Raw genomic sequence first — 24,659 nt, 5'->3', positions numbered from 1 at the left:
ATCTGAGCTCTTTCCATAGTTTTGCTGTTGTGGACATTGCTGCTATAAACATTGTGATTTGCAACGACTGGATGGAACTAGAGGGTATTATACTAAGCAAAATAAGTCAACCAGAGAAAGACAATTACCATATGATCTCATTCATATGTGGAATTTAAGGAACAAAACAGAGGATCATAGGGGAAAAGAGGAAAAAAGAAAACAAGACAAAATCAGAGAGGGAGACATACAATAAGAGACTCTTAATCATAGGAAATAAACTGAGGGTTGCTGGAGGGGAAGGGGTCAGGCAATGGGGAAACTGAGTGATGGACATCAAGGAGGGCACATGATGTAATGAGTAGTGGGTGTTTATGTAAGACTGATGAATCACTGACTTCTACCTCTGAAATTAATAATACATTATATGTTAATTAATGGAATTTAAATAAGAAAATAAATAAATAAAAGTAAAGATAAAGCTAAGAAAAAAAAAAAGAAAGAAACTGTTGTGAAAGGCTTTCCAAACAATGGAAGGAGCATGAGAGAGACATACAGACTTATGACAAATGTCAAGTACTTTAGCACAGAAAATGACCTCTTTTCTTAACTATAAAATATGAGTAATAATAGGACCTACCTAGTAAAGTTATTGAGGATTAAAAGACATAATATATATAAAGTATTTTATACAATGACTGAGCCCCAAGGAGAGCTCCATGAATATTACATATTCTTAAATAGCTGGAATATAATGTGCAAAGGAAGTAGTAACAGTAGACAAGTTTGATTTGAAAGGTCAAGGCCGGATCATTAAGTGCCTCTATTATATATAATTGGGAACGTCACTGGGGATTTAAAGTGTGTATCTATGTGTGTATTTGTTTTGTATAAAATTAGCTCTAGTTCATTAAAAAATATCTTTGTGATATCAGCATGAAAAAAGATCAGAAGAAATGAGACCTGAGTCAAGGAGGTTAATGCTTTAATTAATGCAATAACCTAGGCAAAATACTGTGAGGATCTGAACTTGAACTTAGTCAGTGGCGATGAAGAGGAAAGATAAGCCTAAAAAGTACTTAGGAAGTAGTGTCAGCAGGACCTGACTAACAGGGAACAGAAGAAGGGTGGAGGGGTTGGTGGTGCCAATCAAGAGGTAGGAAATAGAGGTTTTGAAAAAGCTTTGAAAACGGTGCTTATATAGCAAAGCACCTTATGTCATGTTAAAACAGTTACATAAATTAATGTATTCAGTTGTAAAATATAAGTACTATTCTGTTTGAAAGGGTGAAAATTCTGCTTGGGGTTTAAAGTTAAAAAAGAAAATTCCTGTTACCAAGTAATTTAGTTATAGAAAAAAACCTCACCTAAATTAACATTTTATTGGATAAAACTAATAACTGGTTTAATGTCATTCACATTCAACTTATATATTATACCTACTCCCAACACAATACTTTCTAGGTAAGGTATAAATTCACAAGAGAATACACACAGAGATTAGATTATATTTATGATTTTATTAATCAAGAATGCAAAACTGGGTGTTCATATCAAGCAGGAGTAACTGCTGCATATCCCAGTATAGAGTCCCTTGCCTCCTAAAATCCCCATGTGGGCATATAAATGCAGGTGACGCTGTCTGACCAAGATAGGGTCTCACTAGGTCTGTAATGTTCTATTCTTGCTGTGTCAATGATTCATGCTTACTCTGGGTTTACCTATCCAAGGAGGAATGACCCTAACACTTTATATACTTCTATTTATGGAAATGCATAAAGGCATCGCTATCTCCTGACTCAGAATCAACAAAACAATTCTCTTAGGGGAAGCCCATTCTACCATAATTCTAAGTCATTATAAGCATTGAACAAGTGCTAACTACCTGTAACCAAGTGGGCTATTATACACTTAGGGAATTTGATTGCAGGTATTTATTTTTAAAACAAATCCTTTAATTCTGACACATTAAGTCAAATGCTAGTTAACATGTGTACTAAAATTTATTTGAATTGTTAATTATCTTCCAGAAAAATTTCCAATAATAAAGATGGTAAGAATAAGTAGAATATCGAATATTAATCTCATAATCATTAATCATGATGTTAATGTATGAAATTTAATATTCTGTTAAGGTATTAACATTTATCCTTCATAATTTCAATTAAAGGTATGACTAAGAGAAACAGTTTCATTGTTCAACTGCAAGGACTACATAGAGCAGTTGAGCATCAGGGATAGTAATCTTCCCAGATAACACTGAATGCCATGAAACAGATGAGTAAATGCTCCATGCCTAAATTCAAATTAATTGCAAGGTTTATATGAGTGAGTATGATAGTTAAGAGCACAGGCACAGAGAATAATTTTTTGTTGTTGCAATAAAAAGATGATTATATTTCTTTAGTTACAAACACGAATAAAATATGGAAAATTGATGACTTTAATTAAATATTTATTGTCTTATAAATATTAATTAAAAATACAGCACAATGGATCACCATTTCTTGATACTAGCAAATATAAGAAAGAAAAAAACCATAAAAATCATGAATTAAAATTTTCCAATCAAACTAAATTTCATTGCAAAAGGAAAAAAATAAAATAATTTAAATGAATATTATATTTCCAAACATAATCATAAGATTCCTGTGTATTATAAATTTTTATGAGTTTTCACTGGTATGTTTACCCTGCATGCTTTGAAAAACAGAGCAATTAGTGAATTGTTGACGAACTGTAGTATGTTATTTAATATCATGTGTATTTCTAAATGAGGGTGAAAAAAACACCAAAAGCTCTAGAAAGTTAAAATATATTAGTAATCTACAGAAATTATCAAGAGGTGTTAATGCAAACCCCCAAAATGACTGCAAATTCATGCAATTTTAATGTATAATTGTTCTGAAAAAGTTTACCAGTTTGGAAAAAAAGCCATTAACATATAAATAGATATATTTGAATTAGTATATATTCGTCATTAGAAACTAGGTAATCTGGGTTTTGCACAATTTTGCACATGGCCATTTATTTGTTTTTATACTAACAACAAATATAAAAAAATTTTGAGGCCATCAATACCCAACATATTTGTAATGGATGGATCCACATCTATGTTGATATATCATGGTTATTTTATCAATTTATAGTTAACAGGCATCTAAGTGTAATACTGGATCTGGGAAACTAGTACTCAAAAACCCATTTGCCAGGAATATGTGATGGAATGATCAGAATTCAGTAAACGCACAGGTATACAAGCCAATGGTTCGTGAACCCAACAGCCTATAAAATATCCCATGAACTGAGGGGCATAACATTTTGGGGGGAATAGATGCACAATACTTGCAGAAAAAACTTAATACTAAGGCCTGATCCTTCGTGGCATGACATTCCTCCATCCTGGTGAGAACCAATCCTCAGTGAGGCTGGGCTGAAGTTCATTGGTGATCAGTACAAACATCTAGCGAGTGGCAGTGGTTGTTCACTATTTAATGGAGAGACAGATACCTGATGTCAGTAATTTGTCCTTATCTAAAGGGCATGATCAGAAGGGTTTTGCCTCGCATTCACAACACAGTGTTACGGTACAATTTATCTATCAACTATTTTTCACCGGTAAGTTGGTAAACTTGGGACGTGGAAAATGAGCAGAGTCAGCAATTTCAATCTGAAATGAAACCATACATACTGAGCATCTAGTAATGAGTGCATAAATCACTAATTCAGAGGGCTTTTTTTCTTTCAAAATATTTCACAGTATCATGAAAACATGATGCAAATCCCAGAGGAAATCTATTTAGAAATTTGACTAAGCTTTACCCTGCTGTCCAATTAGAAAATGGATTATAGGAAAGAGTCCTCTAACTAGCTAAAGATATTTACTGGAAAAACTTTCTGGAGAGAAACTGGCTGTTTGGCTTTACCTATATTCCCTACCTCAACCATGTACTCCTGAGTATCTGTTCCTGAGGGACCATGTTTTCCTCCAAAGGAAATATATAAATGCATTGAAACTGAGGCATAAAGGTGCTTTAAGATATTTTGAGAATCTCAAGTTTGGTCTTATGTTCTCAGATTTGTGGCCATTTGCCCAATTTTGGATTGTCTTCTTGATGTGTTCTTGAGGATTCATGGTTGCTTTGACTTGCCTTTTCAAGTTGCCCCAACTGTAGTTTATCTCACCAATTTTGATTTCTAACATTTGATTCCTGACTACTAGCTCTGGGCATTGAGCTTCTCTATCCTCCTTCTAACCACTCCCACAACTTGTCATAAAGTATATGAAATCAGTTTTCCTGTTCTGAGCCCACAATCATGACTCACTATTGCCTGCATTTCCAGAACTGAGAGAGTAGTACTCATTCCAGATTGTTGCCAGAATTAATGCTATTGTTTCCTCTGTAATACTCTACTTTTCAGGGGCACCTGGGTGGCTCAGTGGTTGAGCATCTGCCTTCATCTCAGGTCATGATCCCAGGATCCTGAGATCAAGTCCTGCATCAGGCTCCCTGCAGGAGCCTACTTCTTCCTCTGTGTCTCCCATGAATAAATAAATGGGGTCTTTGAAAAAGAAAACTCTACTTTTCAAAGCACGATCATGATTTATCTCATTTGTTCTTAACAACAATCACATTGTAGAACAAGAGTTGTTCATTCCCATTTTATTGGCAAGAAATAGTTTACTTAATACTAAATAGTGAATATTCAATAATGTGAGTGCTAGTTTTAAGGAATTTAACCTTCTTCAAAATTCATGTCCTGAGGAATTTAACAGTCATTTAGAGAAATGATTTTATTCTGATTTGAAGTCTTTGTTCTTCTTTAATTGTTGAGATAAGCAATTATTGCATCAGATTGTTGAATTTATTGAATTATTAAATTTCTGCCTTTTAATTTATTTCTTCCTTTCCTTCATCCAAACGTTTATTGAGTACTCACCACGTATCAGTTCAGTCCATGATCATAGTACATTGTGGAAGATTTTTAAGAAAGATATAGTCCCTGCCTTCAAGTAGCTGCCAATCCAATGAGGAAAACACATATAACAAATGACTATACTACCACATATTTTTAATTTAAAAATGCCATCTTCTGACAGCATATTATTTACATAAATTATGCTAAGTTATTGTCCGTGTGCTTTATTAGAATGTAAGCACCATGAGGACAGGGACTTTGTCTTATTCTTTACTATATTTCCTGTGCCTGGGAACTATCCATGGCTTAGAGAACACAATAGATATGTGGAGTAAGGAAGAAGATATTCCTGGATGCCTGGGTAGCTCAGTCTGTTAAGCATCTGTTTTTGGCTCAGGTCATGATCTCAGGGTCCTGGGATAGAGTCCCGCATTGGGCTCCCTGTTCTGCTTCTCTCTCCCTTTACCCCTTTCCCTGCTTATGCATGTGCTCTTTCTCAAAATAAATAAAATCTTTTTTTTTTTTTAAGAAAATATGTTCCTTTTCTTTTAGGCTTTTAAAAAAATAATTGATCATAGGGTTTCTAGTGAATAAAGACTATTTATCAAATATGTAAATTCAAAGTATTTCTCCTAAAGTTTTGATTTTTAAAATTTCTTCTTTAAGTTTTCTCTCCTTATCAAACAGGCCATTTGTGTTATATTATCTGATAGATATACAATCTTTTAAATATAGAATACCTTTTATTTATTTAATGAGAAATATGTACTGTTAGAAATATATAATGTCTCCTTGAAGTTGTCCTACTTCATGGTTTCATTACTGGATACTATTTAGTTGCTTTTTTAAGGCAATTTTGTAATGAAATTATAGAGTTGCTACTTGTTTACGTAATAATATTGGGGAATTAAGTCCTTATAAAATTATTAGTTGTATGAAATTTCATTTTCTTTTAATGCTTATTGAGTAGTAGATGGCCAAAAAGCTAAAAGGATTGATGTTTAAATTATATTCACTATTTTATGTTTATAGTTGCCGTATTCTAACTTCCACTACATCTCAGCTCTGTTCTGTTTTTTAGGTGATTCTATTTCCTTTGGCATTTCCCTTATTTAAACATTAAATAAATTACATTTTACAATTCCAGAGTACTGAACCTATGTCTCTCTAGTTAGCTTTCAAAATAATTAACAGTATTGTTTACATGTGAAAAGCTAATATATGTTTTACATTGATTCAGTATAAAACATTTTCAGTTCAGGCATTAGTAGAGGTATTGAGACAATAAAAGACATTTTAAATTTTATAAATATTCTGAGTTAGGACAATTCCAAAGAACCAGTAGGAAAAGAAAGTAGAATTACAGAAATATCCATTATCAGTTCACATTTTAATACCTGAAAGCCAAATGGGTAATTTTAGCAATAGCTAGGAAATTTATGGCATATGAATGATGCCAATCGTGTTACGGGTTTCTGCCAATGTTAAAATTAAACACTCACACATAAGAAATAATTTGGAAAAATTTACCCCATGAAGTCTCACTGTCCCTTTAAAAAATAAAAGTAAGGAAGGCTCTGTCATGGCAAGGTCTTAAAGTACTAAACTTAATTTACCAAAAAAGCAATAACACAAAAGTTTAATGAAAATGAAAGGTAGAGAAAGTCAGATATTGAAACAATGAAATAAAAGTCTAGTTTAAAACTCTGGTGCATTTTGGTTAACTGTTTACTTCTGTAGCTTAGTAAATTATAAAGGATTATTTTGTTATTATTTGCTTATTCTTTTGGCTTTCTTACTTTTATAAAGTCTCAGAGAAAGATTCCTATTTCATAATATGTCTTCTCTTGTTATGCCCAGTGAAAAACAAAGAAAAAATATATAGTTAATTTGGTTTTGTGTTCTTAACAAAGATCAAAGACTTAAGTTTGAGATAAAAAGTAAATTGTTAAGAGTCTTATGTAGTAAACAAATAGTATATTTATTATATGTATGTCTTTCTGTGTGTGTATGTATATACATAGTTATTTATTTAAAAAACTGAAGAAGATAATGCTGTCATATTTGCTCTTTGAAGAAAGGGAGGTCAGGTCAATGCATAAAAAGATACAAGTGGATTTTAGTGTACTTAATTATATAATCTGAAAACTCACAGAATTCTACTAAATCTTTTCGTATTAATATAGAAGCAGAACTTCTATCATCTGTGGAGTACTTATTACAAACATTGCTTTCAATATTTTATATGCTTTATCTCTTTAAATCTTCCAGGCAATACCTATGTGACACTTATTATACAGGTGCAAAAATAGGTTCAGAGGCAATTTGTCTGGATTTGAACCTAATCTATCTGATTCCAAAACCATCCCTTTAGCCACTATCCCATACTGCAAAGGATTATTTGGAATTAGGGTGGAAATGGTAAAACAATAAGCTATGTTTGGGAGAAATGCTGTATTTTATAAGGTAACCATTTGAATAGCATTATTTTATTGAACAGAAGGTTCCATCTGTTGTGCTCATGAAAGAAAACACTATGATATGAATTATGAGGGCAAATCATGTGGCCATGACCTTAATATGCTTGCTGAATGTGACTGGTCCTGAAACATGCTATTATGTTTTCTTGCTACTGCAAAATAAATAAGGCTGAGTCTGTTTTAATATAAACAAAAACACTAGCGATAAAGCTATGGCCAACAAATGACATTCCATCTACTCCTCATGAGTGTAGATTAGCCAAACAGAAATAAAGTTTAATATACACACTCATGCATATTTAACAGATACTCAAATGCTAAATGTGATTAAGCATCTGGATCATTTAAGATATCCTTTAACCTTATGATTATGCGATTTAAGAATTGTTTTCACACTAACAATAAAGAGGCTATATACAATGTATATCTGAAATTGTATAAGATTAAACTCTCAGGAAGAAGTGAAAAGAGATAAATTAAAGCTTCAGGAAATCAAAGCATAAATCTCAGATTGTTTTGATGTACTACTTGCTAATTGATGACTGAGGTAGTTGTTTCAAGCCATTCTTCCACTGGTTAATCCATAGCTGATGGCACCAATACAGAAAGGCTGTAATCCAAAATTTCATGCACTAGTACTGGGCTGAAATTGATTCTATACACCGTCTTCTGATTGGTTTAAAGTTTGCTAAAAATTCTATCACTTAGAAGAAATTCTATTAAGAAGATAACTATTCCAAAGGACTCTTGGACATTTCCTCATAGCATTCATTTCCTGCTTGTACCCAGAGTATATGCTTTTTGTTACAATTAGATAGACATATAATGATAATACTTTCAATAGGGACTAGGAGATTAATAGTGAGACACGTAACAAATCCTTTGCCAGAAAAGCATAATAAGGAGTGATATATTAATGGGACTATTAAATTAAGTTTAGGTTAATCTTAATGAATATAATTAAAAACAATTTATTTATCCCATATAATTTTTGTCTAGAATTAAAGTGATTACCAGGAAACAGAAAGGCTAGTGGAGTTTTTTTTTAACCTTCATAGACATAGAGCTATAAAATCAGATGGACTCTAGAGATGATCTTTTGGTGGGTAGCTTTCAACAAAACATGCAAAAACGAGATGACTTTGTTGTTTTAAAATAAACTTCGTGTCTTGGGAGGTTTTTGATGACTGCTTCAATTTCCTCCCTGGTTATTGGCCTGTTCAGGTTTTCTATTTCTTCCTGTTCCAGTTTTGGTAGTTTGTGGCTTTCCAGGAATGCGTCCATTTCTTCTAGATTGCCTAATTTATTGGCGTATAGCTGTTCATAATATGTTTTTAAAATCGTTTGTATTTCCTTGGTGTTGGTAGTGATCTCTCCTTTCTCATTCATTTTATTAATTTGAGTCTTCTCTCTCTTCTTTTTAATAAGGCTGGCTAATGGTTTATCTATCTTATGAAATGGGCAAAAGACATGAACAGAAATCTCACAGAGGAAGACATAGACATGGCCAACATGCATATGAGAAAATGCTCTGCATCACTTGCCATCAGGGAAATACAAATCAAAACCACAATGAGATACCACCTCACACCAGTGAGAATGGGGCAAATTAACAAGGCAGGAAACAACAAATGTTGGAGAGGATGCGGAGAAAAGGGAACCCTCATACACTGTTGGTGGGAATGTGAACTGGTGCAGCCACTCTGGAAAACTGTGTGGAGGTTCCTCAAACAGTTAAAAATATACCTGCCCTACGACCCAGCAATTGCACTGTTGGGGATTTACCCCAAAGATACAGATGCAATGAAACACCGGGACACCTGCACCCCGATGTTTATAGCAGCAATGGCCATGATAGCCAAACTGTGGAAGGAGCCTCGGTGTCCAACGAAAGATGAATGGATAAAGAAGATGTGGTTTATGTATACAATGTAATATTACTCAGCTATTAGAAATGACAAATACCCACCATTTGCTTCAACGTGGATGGAACTGGAGGGTATTATGCTGAGTGAAGTAAGCCAGTCGGAGAAGGACAAACATTATATGTTCTCATTCATTTGGGGAATATAAATAATAGTGAAAGGGAATATAAGGGAAGGGAGAAGAAATGTGTGGGAAATATCAGAAAGGGAGACAGAACGTAAAGACTGCTAACTCTGGGAAACGAACTAGGGGTGGTAGAAGGGGAGGAGGGCGGGGGGTGGGAGTGAATGGGTGACGGGCACTGGGGGTTATTCTGTATGTTAGTAAATTGAACACCAATAAAAAATAAAATAAAATAAAATAAAATAAAATAAAATAAAATAAAATAAAATAAAATAAAATAAACTTCGCCAATCTCATTATCTTTCTTCTTGTAAATTTGGTAGAAATGAACTAATGGCCTCAGTCCAGGTCCCAATGTAGAACATGTAGGATAGTGAATACACCTGAGGCTTTAGCCAGCTATACCTGGGGGGATCAAATCCCAATTTTGTCACTTAAAGTATGACTTTGCCCAACTCACAATCTCTTCATATTAGTTTCCTCATTTGAAAAATGGGAACGATGAGATTTTACTTGCAGGACTGTAGTAAGGATTAGTACTAGTACATGTAAAAGTGCATGCAGATAGTAGATGAACAGTCTATGATAGCTATAATGGTTGACAACAATCAACCATAAACTCCATCTTTAACATACTTTCAATGTTTATTAGTATGAAAATAATTACATATATTCTTTTAAAAAATTTTTTTCAGTGAAGGAATTATAGGGATTATAGGATTATATATGATTTTATATATATATAGAGTCCTGACTATATATATATATATATATATATATATATATATATATATATTCCTGTGAATTTCTTACTTTTGGAAAATGATAGTGAAGATGGAAACTATTTAGGTGAAAATTTGTCAACTATACTACCTGAAAACAACAAAAAAGTCAGAATCTGGGACACCTGGATGGCTCAGCGGTTGAGTGTCTGGCTTCGGCTCAGGGCGTGATCCTGGAGTCCTGGGATGGAGCCTGCTTCTCCCTCTGCCTGTGTCTCTGCCTCTCTCTCTGTGTGTTTCTCATGAATAAATAAATAAAATCTTTAAAAAAAAGAAGTCAGAATCTGTGTTTTTTTTTTTAATGCTGGAAATGGGTACCAATTTCAGATCCCTTTCACCTAGGTGGTATTTTGAATGTATTCATGAAGGTGGCATTTAGGCTGGAAGGAATTTCAATAGGATGGGTAAGGAGGACAGTGCTATAGATAGAAGGAAGAACATGAGGAAGGTACCAAAATAGGAAAGCATAATGTATTAATTGGGAATATAGTGCTTCAGTTTGGTTAAAGCATTGTTTCCCTATCTGGGGACCTCAGAATTATTGAAAGTGATCCATGAATGCTTATATACATCAGGTATTGTTTATGGACAAATACAAATACAAAATGCAAACACATTTATCTTGCATATATGTCCATTAGTTTTGTAGGGCTGCTGTAACAAAATGCCATAGACTAGGTGGCTTAAAACAATAGAAATTAATTCTCTCACAGTTCTGGAATCTAGAAGTTCAAAATCAAGGTATCAACAGGGCCATGTTTTTCTGAAGGCTCTAGAAAAGAATATTTCCTTTCTCTGTCTGACTTATTTCATTTAGCATAATACCCTTTAAATCCATTCATGGTGTCACAAATAGCAAGATTTCATTCTTTTTTATGGTTGAGTAATATCCCATTGGATAGACAGATATCATACTATCTTTATCCATTCATCTATTGATGAACACTTGGATTGCTTCCATATCTTCGCTTTGTAAATAATGTTGCAATAAACATAGGGGTGCATATGTCTTTTTGAATTAGTATGTTGTTTTCTTTGGGTAAATAGTAGTAGAATTATTAGATCATATGATTTTTCTATTTTTAATTTTTTGAGGAATCTCCATACTGTTTCCCATATCAGAGAAAGACAAATATCATTGATTTTACTTATATGTGGAATCTAAAAAGCAAAACAAAGGAACAAACAAAACAAAACCAACAGACTTAAGTACAGAGAACAAACTGGGGTTGTCAGAGGGAAGGTATATGGGGAATGGGTGAAATAGGTGAAGGAGACTAAGAGATTCAAACTTCCAGTTATAAAATAGGTAAGTCATGAAAATGAAAAGGACAGCATAGGAAATAAAGCCAATAATATTGTAATAATGTTGTATGGTGACAGATGATGACTATATTATGGTAGCAGAGTAATGTATAAAATTGTCAAATCGCTATGTTGTACATCTGAAACAAATATAACATAGTATGTCAAGTATATGTCACTTTTAAAAAAGTCCTTCCTTGCCTTTTCCTAGCTTCTTGTGGTTGCCAGCAATCCTTAGATTTCCTAGGATCAGGGCAGTGTTACTTCAATCTCTGCCTCTGTCTTTACATGGCTTCTTTCCTATGCCTGTTTTCCCATCATCATCCTTCTGTGTGCCTAGTCAGCTGTGTATCCCCCCCCCTTTATTTTTATAAGAATACCAGTCATATTTGAAGGGCCTACCTAACTCCAGTAGAACCTCATCTGAATTTGATAGTATCTACAAAGGCCCTACTTCCAAACAAGGTCACATTCCCAGGTACATGGGGCAGGATTTGAACATATTATTTAGGGGGGGACACAATTCAACCCACAACACAGTGTGTGTGTTTGCATTCAAATATATAAAAATGTTGTGATTTTTAAAATGTAAACACTATTTGAATAGCATTATTTTATTGAAAATAGCTTTTCAATACTGTATTTTTCTCGATGGATTTTAAATTAATAAATCTCTCAGGTAGGAGTCCAGGAGACTATGGTTCTTTTTCATGAAAAATAATTAAAAATGTTAAGAGCTATTGCTGTATGGTTTTTGTCCAGAGCAGAATGAGGTAAACTAGAAAGTAAGCTTAAGAATGGAGGGCATTGGGTACTAAGATATGGACTCTCGGCTTCATTTATTAGGTAAAGAGAATTATGGGTGATTTTTTTGAGCAGATGACTTGTATGCACTTAGAAGTTATTATGATTAATAAGCTAAAAATTCTGACCACACTACTTCTTCCACCAGGGTGGAGCCTTAGGAAAATTACTGTGTACAGGGTGGACTGGCGAAGAATGAGAGTGGAGACAAGAGCAGTTATGAAGTGAGCAGGATCTCACTGAGAATGAAAAGAATGAGATACATGCTGGGCATGTTGCTGAGGAAGAAGGGGCAGAAGTATGTCTAATCTGATGGTGAACATGTATGTGGGTGTGAATTTGTATGTATGTTTATGTGGATATTTGAGGGTATACATATGTGGTATGCTGTTTGCATGATGTCTACATCCTTCGAAATTCAAGAGTACCTGTTATTTCTGTAGCACTCATTTGATACTTTTAATGTATTGACTTGCTAATTAAATGGACAATTTGAAATAATTCATTTTGGTGGGTCTACTTTCTTGTACACAGTAGGCCCTCAAATATGTGTTGGCTAGTAAGCATCAACATTTTAGCCATTACAAATCTGGGTCAAATTTGTTAACAAATACTGAATTTCTATTTTGTGTCTGTGTTTTCTGTTCAGGAGAAAAAGTAGTGGGGTGAAAAAGGTAGAACTACATAGCTGGAGGAAAGTGAAATTAAGATTTGGTGAAGAAATTGTAAAAAGGCACTGAACTAGTCTAAATGATTTCAAGTTCCTAAGGCAGGACAAATTATAATTATTGATCCTGAAAGAATCTGAAAACTAGATCACGTTGAACAATTCTCAGGGGTCTTTGAGAAGTCTTGGGGAAGGGCCACAGATTAAAGTGCCAAAGGGGAGAAAGAGGAGATAAATCTTGAATAATCACAGCAGGTAGCTTAATATTCCCTGGGGGTGAGATTATAGAATGGTTCATTCATTACAAAAGGGAGCAGTAAGTCATGTCATATTAAGCACATTTTCTTGTTTATGTTGTAGTTATTGGAAAAAACGGTAACAATTCACATCCCTCTATAGTATTTACTTTAATTTTGCCCACAGAGACAGCGTATCCAGACTTTAGCCAGTTGTCGAGTTCTCTCATGATATTCTTCTGCACAAGTTAGAGAAACATGAGCTAGTTGTTAGCACAGGATGGTAGCTGTTTAATAGTTGAAGGATTATGCCAAACAGGTGCTTAAAAACAACTTAAATCAGTGATTTTCAAACTTTTTGGTTATGTTTACAGTAAAAGATACATTTTACATGATTACCTAGTAAGCTCACATGTACATAAATATGTATATATGCGTGTATACAATTAAAATAATAGATGCATTTTGATATTTTCCATTCTGTTTCATTAAACTGCTGGTTGCAACCTACTATATCTATTTCATGGCTCACTAATGGGTTGAGGACTATGGTTTGAAAAATGTAAATTGATTTCAATCAATGTATCTAGTGAATATAGAGCTGTTTTTATCCTATTCAATCAAATATTTGGTTGAAGACATAGAAGAATTGTGCTCAAGTATGCTGACAATCTAATAATAAGACAAATTTTTGCATGATATAAATAGGATTAAGAAATTCCCAGCAAATTAAATTTAAATAGAAAATTAAATAGAAAAATTGAATAGATAAAAATGGAATTAAACTAAATCTGAATATGTATGTACAATTCTGCACTTTATATTTCAAAATCTATATGTAGGGTTTGTGTTGCTTTTTAGCAGCAGCATGTCTATAAACAAAACAAAATAATAAAAATGAAACAAAAATCTTGATATTTCAGTTGATAAGAATTTTAACATGAGAGGATAATGGAATTGAAATTATTTAAGAACTTACTATGTGCCAAACAGGAATCATTAGCATTATGTTGCCATAAAACCTAGAACCAAACCAAAATGAAGATATGGGGTTACATTAACAGGAGTTATATTTCTAAAGGTTGAGTTTTGGGTAAGAGTTACCCTCTGTTTTGTACTGATCTAAACCTACTACATACTTTTCAGATAAAATTTAGAGGATAACTAGAAACCTTTTCTTTAAAGAACAAGTCAAGGGAATCGGGATATTTAGCCTGGAGAATTGCTATTTTTTATTTATTCATTTTTGAACACATCTATTCATTGTAAATTATAAGTCAGCCATGTTAGGTGCTGAAGACACAGAAATAACTACAACATTGTGTTTTTTCACAGCCAATGAACAAAAACATATTGATTGACGCTTGCTACTACATTAGTACATTAAATATATTAGCTCTTCTCATCCTTTAATCCTATGAATCTCAACTCTGGGTAGGATAAACTATGGCTTTGAGGAGGTCATTTGCCCAAGATTACACAGATAAGTGGCTGCAGGAACTGGAATCCAAACTCAGGATCTACTAAACCTGGGGCATGTGTTCAAAATCACTATGCAATATTGCTTCTTGATACATCATTTACAATACCAAATCACTACAGTGTACACCCGAAACTCGTCTAACAATGTAATGTTAACTATACTGGAATTAAAATAAAAAAAATATTGCTTCTTAAAACTCAGATTCATGGGGCGCTTGTGTGGCTCAGTGGTTCAGAGTCTGCCCTTGGCTGAGGGGTGATCCCGGGGTCCTGGGATCAAGTCCCATATCGGGCTCCCTGCAGGGAGCCTGCTTCTCCCTCTGCCTGTGTCTCTGCCTCTCTCTCTCTGTGTCTCTCATGAATAAATAAATAAAATCTTTAAAAAAAACCCCTCAGATTCATGGGCTTCTTATCACTGAAAAATGTCCTTTGGAAGTAGGGGTATGCATATATTAAAATAAAAATGTATACAAAACTAATATTCACCACATAAAACATTTTAAATCTGGAGATTTAAAAATATGAACATTTTAGGTAGCTTCTATTATGTAACGATCTTTTATTTCAGAATATTGCTAATGCAAACACTAATCTATTTGTACATTTATAGGGAAATAGGCTTTGTAGGCTAAAAGGAAACTAACCTGCTGTCTTTTCTAAACTTTATGCTTTCGGGGTTAGTATTGAAAACATATAACTGTGCAATTATAAAGACTTGTATGTAGTTGTAATTGGTTTTACACATGTTTACAGGTCATTCAACATATATTGTGCCTATATACTAAGGAAACGAGGACACATTTACGATGTGCTGGCTGCTGAGTTCAAGTAGTTTCACTGAATTCATCCCTTTCCTATGGGATAGGTATTCTCATTCCTGTTAGTGAATGAGGAGGCTTCGCTCAATGAATTGAGTAGGCTGCACAGGTAGTAAGTTGTGAGGATGATTCCAAAGACTGTGCACTTTCCATAGTATCACACTGTCATCAAGGACCTGACAGTGTACTGGAGAATGCTTTTTAATTGGTAAGCTCTTTTAAATATTTCTAATATTGAATTAAGTCTGCAACAGAAGCTGGGGTTTCTTACTTTGAAAAAGTAATACTCTTTTTACCCACTCCCGATCTCTGCTAAAGGAAAATGAACAAATATGAAATGAACAAACAAGAAAAAAAAAACCCAAAGGGCCACACGTAGTGCTTAAGAAGCAAAACAGGGAAAATTAAAGTGGAGATATTAAAATGATGTTAAGCTATTCACTGGGAAAGGAAATAGAAAGTTGAGGCTGTCACTGTCTCTCAAAGCACTCGTGCAAGACATCTAAAAACAGCAAGAGGTACAACCTGGTGCCATTTTTACACACAGCAAGGTGAAAAAAAGCTAGTGTGATGATCTTTCCATCTGGATTTACATATTCAAGATATATTATTTTAGATTTACAAATGAAAATGGTGCTCACAAAAATAGATAACACCATAAATGCTACGGGCATTTATAGCACAAATGCTATGTGTCACAGGATTTTTAAATTAGAGCATATCAAAGTCAGACTATTAAAAGTTATTGGTTTTATAAGCTTTCCCTACAGTTTCGATCATTATAACATTTTGTAATTCAATTGTTATTTAATATAAATGGACATAGCAATTATCACTTCTTTCCAAAGGATTTTTTTTTGCTTAATAATTCAATCAATTCAGTGCAAGTTTAAACAAATTCATACACAATTAAAAACTAATCATAAGTGCTGGTTTTGAAGAGCTTCATTACACATAACCTATACTATTTTAGAACTTTACCATGTTCCAGTATCCTGACAGATAACTTGACTAGCTAGTCCAATTAAATGTGAATAATCACAAAACAAATTATGATAGATTTGTATATTGACTCTTTTTTATTTGAGATGACAAGTAGAATGACTTGAATGTACCTCAAGATGCTGAGTATTTCTGGTGGCTTGTAATATATCTTTATTGAAAAGGGCATACTTCATGAAATATCAAAAAAGTACATCCTTCATTTCAAAGGAGAAAACAGCAGTCCCGCTTGTTTAGTAATCTAGCAGCCAGATTACTATACACATTTTAATTTTCTTAAGCAGTAATATTTTTGCTTTGATATTTATGCAGATAGAGCGATCTACTTTTTTCAAGATTAAAGGTGGCCATGAAGATTCCCTATATTCTTAGATAATTTCAAAAATCTTTGAGCTGTACGTGACTCAGGAGAAGGGAAGCATCGTTAGTTGGCATCATACCTGAGGATCGCAGGGGATTTTTGAAATGTGGGATTTGTAGCTCCCACCGAACTACCCTCTAGTGTCAGTCAGTGCAGGCTTTTTAGGCTGGTAGGTGAGCTCGAGAGCTGTTTGTTGTTCAGAGCTCCATCCAGGGCGGATCACGGTGTGACAAGTTCTATTTTAAGTCGTGCCTGTGTGTGCAGGTGTCAGCCTCCCTCATGGCCGTAGAAAAAGACCCATTACATTCCGTCTGTATCCTTCCCGGACAATGCAAGCTCTTGCTCCACGGCGCGTTTGTTTCTGCTTCGCCAGCCACTTCTTATTTGGGAAATTAGGGGCTTGGGGGTGCGTGTGGAGGGGGGCGGGGCAGGCGGGCGGAACCGCGAGGAGGGCGAAGAGGGGCGGCAAGAGGCCGTCCGCCACTCCCCTACCTCCCGAGGCGTGTGGCACTGGCCGTGGCGGCTGCCGGACGCAATGGTGAAGACCAAGACGATGAGCCTCCTGTTAGCAAAAGGATACTGAGGGAAGAAGGGGGAGGCGGCGAAGGCAAGACACGCTCACGGTGTCCTTCCCCACAGGGGGATCCCACCCTCAAGGGGAAAAGTACGAGGAAGCCACCGCGCGCCCCGCCTCTAGCAGCTCGCCCCAGGGGCTGGCAGCGGCCCGTGCACCTGCTCACCTGTCTATCCGTTCTGGGTGGTTGGTGGTTGGTGGTTGGGGGACGGACACGGGTGTCGGGGCGGGTGGGCGGAGAGGGATGGAGGGCAGGGCAGAAGCGGGGGAGCCGCGGGGCTCCGCCCCCGGAGGCTCTGCGCAGGCGCGGCGGCCGCTACCGCAGGCAGGGGGCGGCAACATGGCGGAGTGAGCGGCGGCGTCGGGGCTTCACAACAACGGGGGCGCCCGCAGCAGCGGCGGCAGCAGCGTCAGCCGCGGAGGCCGCAGCCCGAGCTCCAGCACCCGCCAGCGTCGCGGCCAGAGCTCGCGCCCCAGGGCTTTTCGGAGCGTCGGCCGCATCTCCGCGGGGGGCGGGCCGGGCCGGACGGACCGGGAGGGGGAGAGCGAGGCGGCGGCGGCGGCGGCACAGGCACAGGCACAGCCACAGCTGCTGGGCGGGCACTGCCGCGAGCCGGGCGGGCAGCGGTTTGCGGCGCAGCCGCCGCCGGGAATAAGCCTGGGAATAACCCGCCGCCTCTGCGGGGGAGGGCGCCGGAGCGGGCCGGGCTGACGCGCAGGCGGGAGCGGGCCCGGCGCCGCGGCGCTGGTGGATGCTGGGGCTCCGAGGCGGCGGCCGGGGGGCGGGGGCCGAGGCAGGTGTAACGGAACCGGCGGAGGCAGCGCCTCTGCTCTTGCCTTCTCCCCAGAAGGGGGTCAAATGGCGAGCGAGAAGCCGGGCCCGGGCCCGGGGCTCGAGCCTCAGCCCGTGGGGCTCATCGCCGTCGGGGCCGGAGGCGGAGGCGGCGGCGGAGGCGGCGGCGGCGGAGGCGGCGGGGGCGGCGGGGGCGGCGGGGGCCCCGGGATGGGCGAGCTGAGGGGGGCGTCCGGCTCCGGCTCGGTGGTGCTGCCCGCGGGGATGATTAACCCTTCGGTGCCGATCCGCAACATCCGGATGAAATTCGCAGTGTTGATTGGACTCATACAGGTCGGAGAGGTCAGCAACAGGGACATCGTGGAGACGGTGCTCAACCTGGTAAGGGAAGAGGCGTGCTCCCCACCTGCCCCGCGGCCCCCATCGCCGTGCTCCCCAGCCTCTCGCTCCCACGCACCCGCACCCGCACCCGCACCCGCACCCCCAGCCCGGGGTCGCCCTCGCCGCGCGGCCCCGGGAGCACGGGGCGTCCGGCGGGTAGTGCCCAGCGGGTGACCTGCCTGCGCGCAGCCGTAGCCGCGCCGCCTCCCTGCGCCTCTCGGGCCCTCTCCTGCCACCTGAGTGCAGTGCCCAACTTAACACCGCTTATTATCACTTCTCCCGGCTATGAGTAGAAATCATTCCTTGCCCTGCAGGTTTTGGGTCGGCTTGAGAGTTTCGTTAGGGGGAAGAGGAGGCCTCCTTTTCTCTGGGGGTTCTTTCTTGCACACTCTTAATTGTCTGTGGTGTCGCTCTCCGAGGATGAAAGCCTTGCCCCTGGAGCCTAAATTCCCCCGTGCTACTGAAATGGGAGAAGCGCATTAGCTCTAACTTGAGCAGCTGGGGTGTGATGTTTTTGAATGAGAAAAATGATGCAGTTTTGCATCTGCCTTTAAATATATCCAGAGGGCCGTGATGGAGAGTGTTGTGGCCCCATCCCCGTCCCCATCCCCACCCCACCCCACCCCACCCCCCACCCCCCACCCCCTCGCCCCGTCTCCTCTTAGGCAGCCTTCTTCCCTTGTAATATTGCCCTGAATATGCTGACCTCCTAGTCTTTTTGTTGTTGTTGGTTTTTTGTTTTTTGTGCACCCGAGATGTGAGGGCACCGAATCATACAGGTTGGTTTTCTACGTTGCCTTCTGAGAGCGTGGCATGTGGATAAAGGCTAGAGGAAAGGTGTTAAATGCAGCCATAGGTTTGGGTTTCTTTCATGAGAAGAAAGAGTTACTGCAGAACTGTGTATGACTTAATGTTTTGCGCTATATACAGAGAGGCTGAGGAGTGTTCAAGATGTCAGGGGAAGAAATGAGAAGAAATAGAGGAGAATCATAAACTGCGGATAATTAAGAGTAGTTCATTTTTAGTGTTTTGCAAATGCAGTTTTTTTTTTGCTGCAGCAAAGATTTTAAAACAGTTTCCTCTGCAACATCTAGTCTTTGACATACTGTTAAGGCAGGGTTTTGGAAGACCAGGCTTAAATCAAGACCAGTCTATTGATTGTTGTATTTGGTGTGGAGTCACAGAAATATAAAAATATGCTTACAGGGAGATTTTATAATAGTCTGATTTTTCAGCCAAGCAATTATTTTTATTTGATTTACTGGAAAACTGAAAGAAAGCTGCAGCTACAGCAGTGGTGTCCTGAGATATGGATTAATGTCTATGGCTTATTATGAACCTCTTAAATTCACAGAAAAGTTAAAGCTGGTTTTTGTTTTTTTTCTTTTTTTGCTAGTACCTCAAGTCAGAGATAGGAGAATGTATCTTTGTTATATTTATTACTATTTAAAAAGAATACACCTCTTTCTAACTCTGTGTACCCTTAAATCACTACAAAAGTCATTGCAAGTTTAGGGAAATGTCACCTCAATATGACCTAATTCTTTTCAAAACAATACCAGAAATATTGTTTCTTGATAGTTTTGATTTTAACCAGCAGCAAGTAGAAGGTCAGTACTTGCCTTTTCTTAAAATAAACAAGGTGAAATATCAAAATACTGTAGTATGTTAGCAGGTACTGTATTTCTGTAAATTCGAAAGAACACATTTAAAGTTTTCCAGCTTTCAACTAACCAATACCATTTTTACTTTAGATGATGTGATATTAGGTTATTTTAATACGTATTTGTATGCTTACTTAGCATACAAATACATTTTAACACGATAAGAGGCAATAGAGCTCTCCCAAGCTGGAAACTGATTTGAATGTGTAACCAGTTTGGACTCTGCAGCACTACTGATGTATGCCAGATCAGTTCCTAACAGATGGGGTTCTATAGATATACAGTAGGTTAAGAAAGGAAGCGAAATACTTCTTTTGAGATAGAAAAGAAATTTAACTCTCCCTCAGTGCAATGAAAATCTGGCGTGAAGTCTCAGTATGCAAACATTATGTTAGAGACTAACTTTACTGTTAAGCTTAATTAGAGTAATCAGAAATAAGGTAATAGTGAAAGGTTACATCCCAAATCCACATAAAACCTTGTAACTGCATTGATTTTGGAATAAAAAAGGTTAGGTTTAAAATATCTTTGTACGTATTTAAAGAATGCAATAGGTCTTTAAATGGAAAGTTTTGGAGAAAAGAATATATGACAAAAGGAGCTATTTACTGTTAGGTTAGTTATATTGATTTCCGAATACAAATTGATCACTTGAAGGGTAATATTTCTTGAACCGTAGGTTTAGAGCTTTATCTTTCTAATTATCTCATGATAGAAATGTTATGTGAAAATTTAAGCTGATTCTGAAAATATTTGGAAATCCTAGGCATCTAAAAAAATAATTATCAAAACTTAATTCTATTTTCTTAAAAGATAAATCAGTACAATCCATTTAGGGAACTCAGTGACTGGTTAGAATTTGGAGGCCTCTAATATTATCTCTAAAATGAGTTTTTTTTTTTTTTACAATTTTCAATCTTAATTTAAAACATTAAATTTAAAAAGTAGGTGGAAATAGTGAATGGAGGAGGAGAGAAGGGAGAGGAACTAATGAAACTTGAAAACAAAACAGTTTCTACGTTAAACAGTCTCAGTCACCTTTGCCAAATATTTTTCTGTTTTTCTTGTACGTTCTTTATCTCAGTATGAGAATACTAATACTTGGTTTTCAGGTGCTATTTCTCTCTAACCTTGCCCAAAGAATTAAAAGTTTTGCTGAGTAAAGTTTAAGCATGTAGTGAAATATAGGACACTACACAGCCATGGCTGTAATTTTTCTGCTTTTTGTTTGCCAAAGGTAGAGCTATTTCCATTACTCAGGTGGATTGTGAATTTGTGGAAGAATCATCAATGCAATGATAAATAGAATGAATAATTTCTATTGTAGATGGATATATTTTTGTATAATGATACTTTTTAACTTGAAGCATTAAAATATAGCACTTACTATAGCATCAGGAAGATGAGTAAATTAATTTGTAAATAGTGTTACAATAAGAGTATACTGTCAAGAATTTTGCAGTGTAGCTGTGAGAGAAGCTGATCATCAACAAACTTTGGCTTTAGGAAGATTTTTTTTTTAAGATTTTATTTATTATTTCATGAGAGACAGAGAGAGGCAGAGACATAGGAAGAGGGAGGAGAAACAGGCTCCATGCAGAGAGCCTGATGTGGGACTTGATCCCCGAACTCTGGGATCACGCCCTGAGCCAAAGACAGACGCTCAGCCTCTGAGCCACCCAGGCGTCCTTTTAGGAAGAATTATTTAATGAGGTGGTATAAGAGAGACTAACTGTAGATTAGGCATTTGGTTGCCTGTTTCAGTTAGAAAATAGGCATACTGCTTAATCCAGTGCTTCCTTTGTAAACGCCCTTAACATATGTTTATATAAGATTTTTCTGTCCTTAAAGTAAATGCTATGTAAGTATCATGTGTTGTTTGTTTATAACATGAAAGTTTCTTTTTATCAAAGATTTTAATATAAATATAGTTTTAGAAAAGATAAAACAGAGGACAGATATTTACTTAATGGAAGAATTCACACCGGGTTTGAATAGCTGTCTTGGGTAGTATAATTCTATAGTATTTAATTTGTAAATTTTTATTTGCAAATTACAGTGCACTGTCAGTTATCTTTACTTGTAGAAAATATTTCCTCTGATCATTTCATTTTTTAACGTGTGAATGGCATATTGTATTGAAAGCAATACAAGATACTTTTCCCGGGATTTGTGAGCAAATTTCCTCTCCTGCCGTGCATATGGGTTATAGTATTTTTGTTAAAACGGAATTTATAAGTGATTCTCTCATACTGGAATGTGACAGTAAGTTTTCTTAGAGTTTTTCATTTGTAGCTTGATAATCAGAATCATTTTCACTTTAAAGATACTTAGAATTTCTCAAACAAAAGGTATGTTTTGCATCTGAACTAAATTTATTTTAAAAATAGGCAGTTGCATCAGGAAAGTCCTTAATATTAACAGAACCACATTTACTTATATTTAAAGATGATTTTCTGCATTTTAACTTATGTTGTCATGTAAGTCTTTTCATATTAACTTGAATTATATTTTATTTTTGCTACTGGATATTGAAAGTTAAATTAAGAATGAATTTGTAAACTTTGGAAGTTGCACTATCTAGAGTTCTGAGACTTTCCACAGAAAGATTAATTTAGTCATGTAATGACACTAAAGCAGTCTTGATGAGCACTGAGAAATGTATAGAATTGTTGAATCATTATATTGAACACCTGAAACTAATGTGACACTGTTACGTTAATATACCTGAATAAAAAAAGACAGTAAAAAGCAAATATCCTATAGCCAGATTATGAACAAGGTATATTAACTCTGAGTATTTCATATACTGCTAGTCAGTTTTTGGCAAATACTGTGCTGTTAAATAAATGTATCTTAAGATTCTCTCTTTGCCATGCTTTCTGTAAACACAGTGTGGTCCTAACAGATTCAATCCCCATTTTGGATCACTGATGTACTACTGTATCATAAAATTCAGCCATCTACATTTTTGACTGTTTATTTTAAATATTTTGCATCAGTCTCATAGGCTTCTAATTTCTTGCTTGTACTTTTCATATTTTGTGCATTGTCAGCTTACAGGTATCTTTTCAAAAGTTGGTGTTTTGCCATTTAATTTTTACGAAAGATCCACATTACTACCTATTTTTGTTAGCCAAAAGAAATCTGAAGATTTTTGCTTTTACAAAAAAAGCCATTACTGTAGCTGTAATAGGTCTTTTGTAAAAGTGAAGTAGCATATTGCCAACTTCTGGAGAGTGGGAGATACCCTTTGCTTTATGCCATTTTGGCTTATGAAAAGTTTCATAGGAACACTCTACTTTTGATTAGTGGGGAAACCAGTATCTCCTAATAAAAAGACACACCTATCACTCTCCAGTATTGTTATTTATTTATTTATATGTCCAGTATTGTTATCTATCTATTATCTATCTATCTATCTATCTACCTACCTACCTATCTATCTATTATTTATATGTGTTGCCCCTGTGAACCCCATGAGAGCAAGAGGCTATTTTATGCGTACATACAGTCCCTGACTTAACTGAATTCAGCTTATGATTTTTTTGACTTTACAGTGGTGCAAAAGTAATACACCCTTACTAAAAACCATACTTAGAATTTTGATCTTTTCCTGGGCTAGTGATACACAGTATGATTCTCTCTTGTGATGCTAGGCAGCAAGTCATATCTCCCAGTTAGCCCACTGGATCATGATGTTGAACAACTGATATACTGACAGCCATTCTGTACCTATACAGCTATTCTGTTTTTCTGTACTTTCAGTACAGTATTCAATAAATTGCAGGAGATATTCAACATTTTATTATAAAATAGGCTTTGAGTTAGATGACTTACCCAATTGTAGGTTAATGTAAGCATTCTCAGCATTTTTAAGATGGGCTAGGCCAAGTAATGATGTTCGGAATGTTAGATGTATTAAATGCATTTTTGGCTTTTGATGTTTTCAACTTAAAATGGGTTTATTAGGATCTAATATCAGAATTTGAGGATTCATATTCATTTTTTATGTTTTTGGCTCTTGGGTAAGTTAAATGAATTTTGAGTAGGCATGACCCTATTATTAGGAAGTAGAGGACCAGTTTCTGAAATTATGATCAACAGTAAGGTCCAGACCCAAGATCCTGAAATAAATGAGACTCATTTAATGTATTGTCTAGTTCTATGACTAGAAAAGCGTGTTGAGAATATGTATGCATTATATAGGCCTTACTATACATGTAAATGTTATTTTAAACTGGAATATGAGGAGAAATAAGAGTCTGATAAGACTTTTCCTTACAGTAAACCTATGTGTATGTCAAATATATAAGCACATGACAAAGATTATGTTATTATTAGCAAGGAATGCATACGGTG

At 36.7% G+C, this 24,659-nt stretch overlaps 1 protein-coding gene across 12 annotated transcripts in view; it reads left to right on the top strand.

Annotated features, from left to right (window-relative positions):
• The first annotated feature begins 18,188 nt into the window (after positions 1–18,188).
• The window catches only part of NBEA (neurobeachin), a 674,010-nt gene continuing 667,539 nt past the window's right edge, over positions 18,189–24,659 (top strand). For 6 of the 12 annotated variants that reach the window (XM_038573300.1, XM_038573294.1, XM_038573290.1 and 3 more), the window contains exon 1: positions 18,191–18,633. In XM_038573300.1, coding sequence (XP_038429228.1) covers positions 18,319–18,633 — 315 coding nt within the window. In that variant the 5' untranslated portion in view covers positions 18,191–18,318. Of the gene's footprint in view, positions 18,634–24,659 lie in introns of all 12 variants that reach the window. The other 6 variants (XM_038573292.1, XM_038573296.1, XM_038573289.1 and 3 more) reach the window with 3 other exon arrangements.

Source organism: Canis lupus, chromosome 25 (assembly GCF_011100685.1).
Source record: "Canis lupus familiaris isolate Mischka breed German Shepherd chromosome 25, alternate assembly UU_Cfam_GSD_1.0, whole genome shotgun sequence".
Lineage (NCBI taxonomy): Eukaryota > Metazoa > Chordata > Mammalia > Carnivora > Canidae > Canis > Canis lupus.
This window is presented reverse-complemented; position numbering and strand designations above follow the sequence as displayed.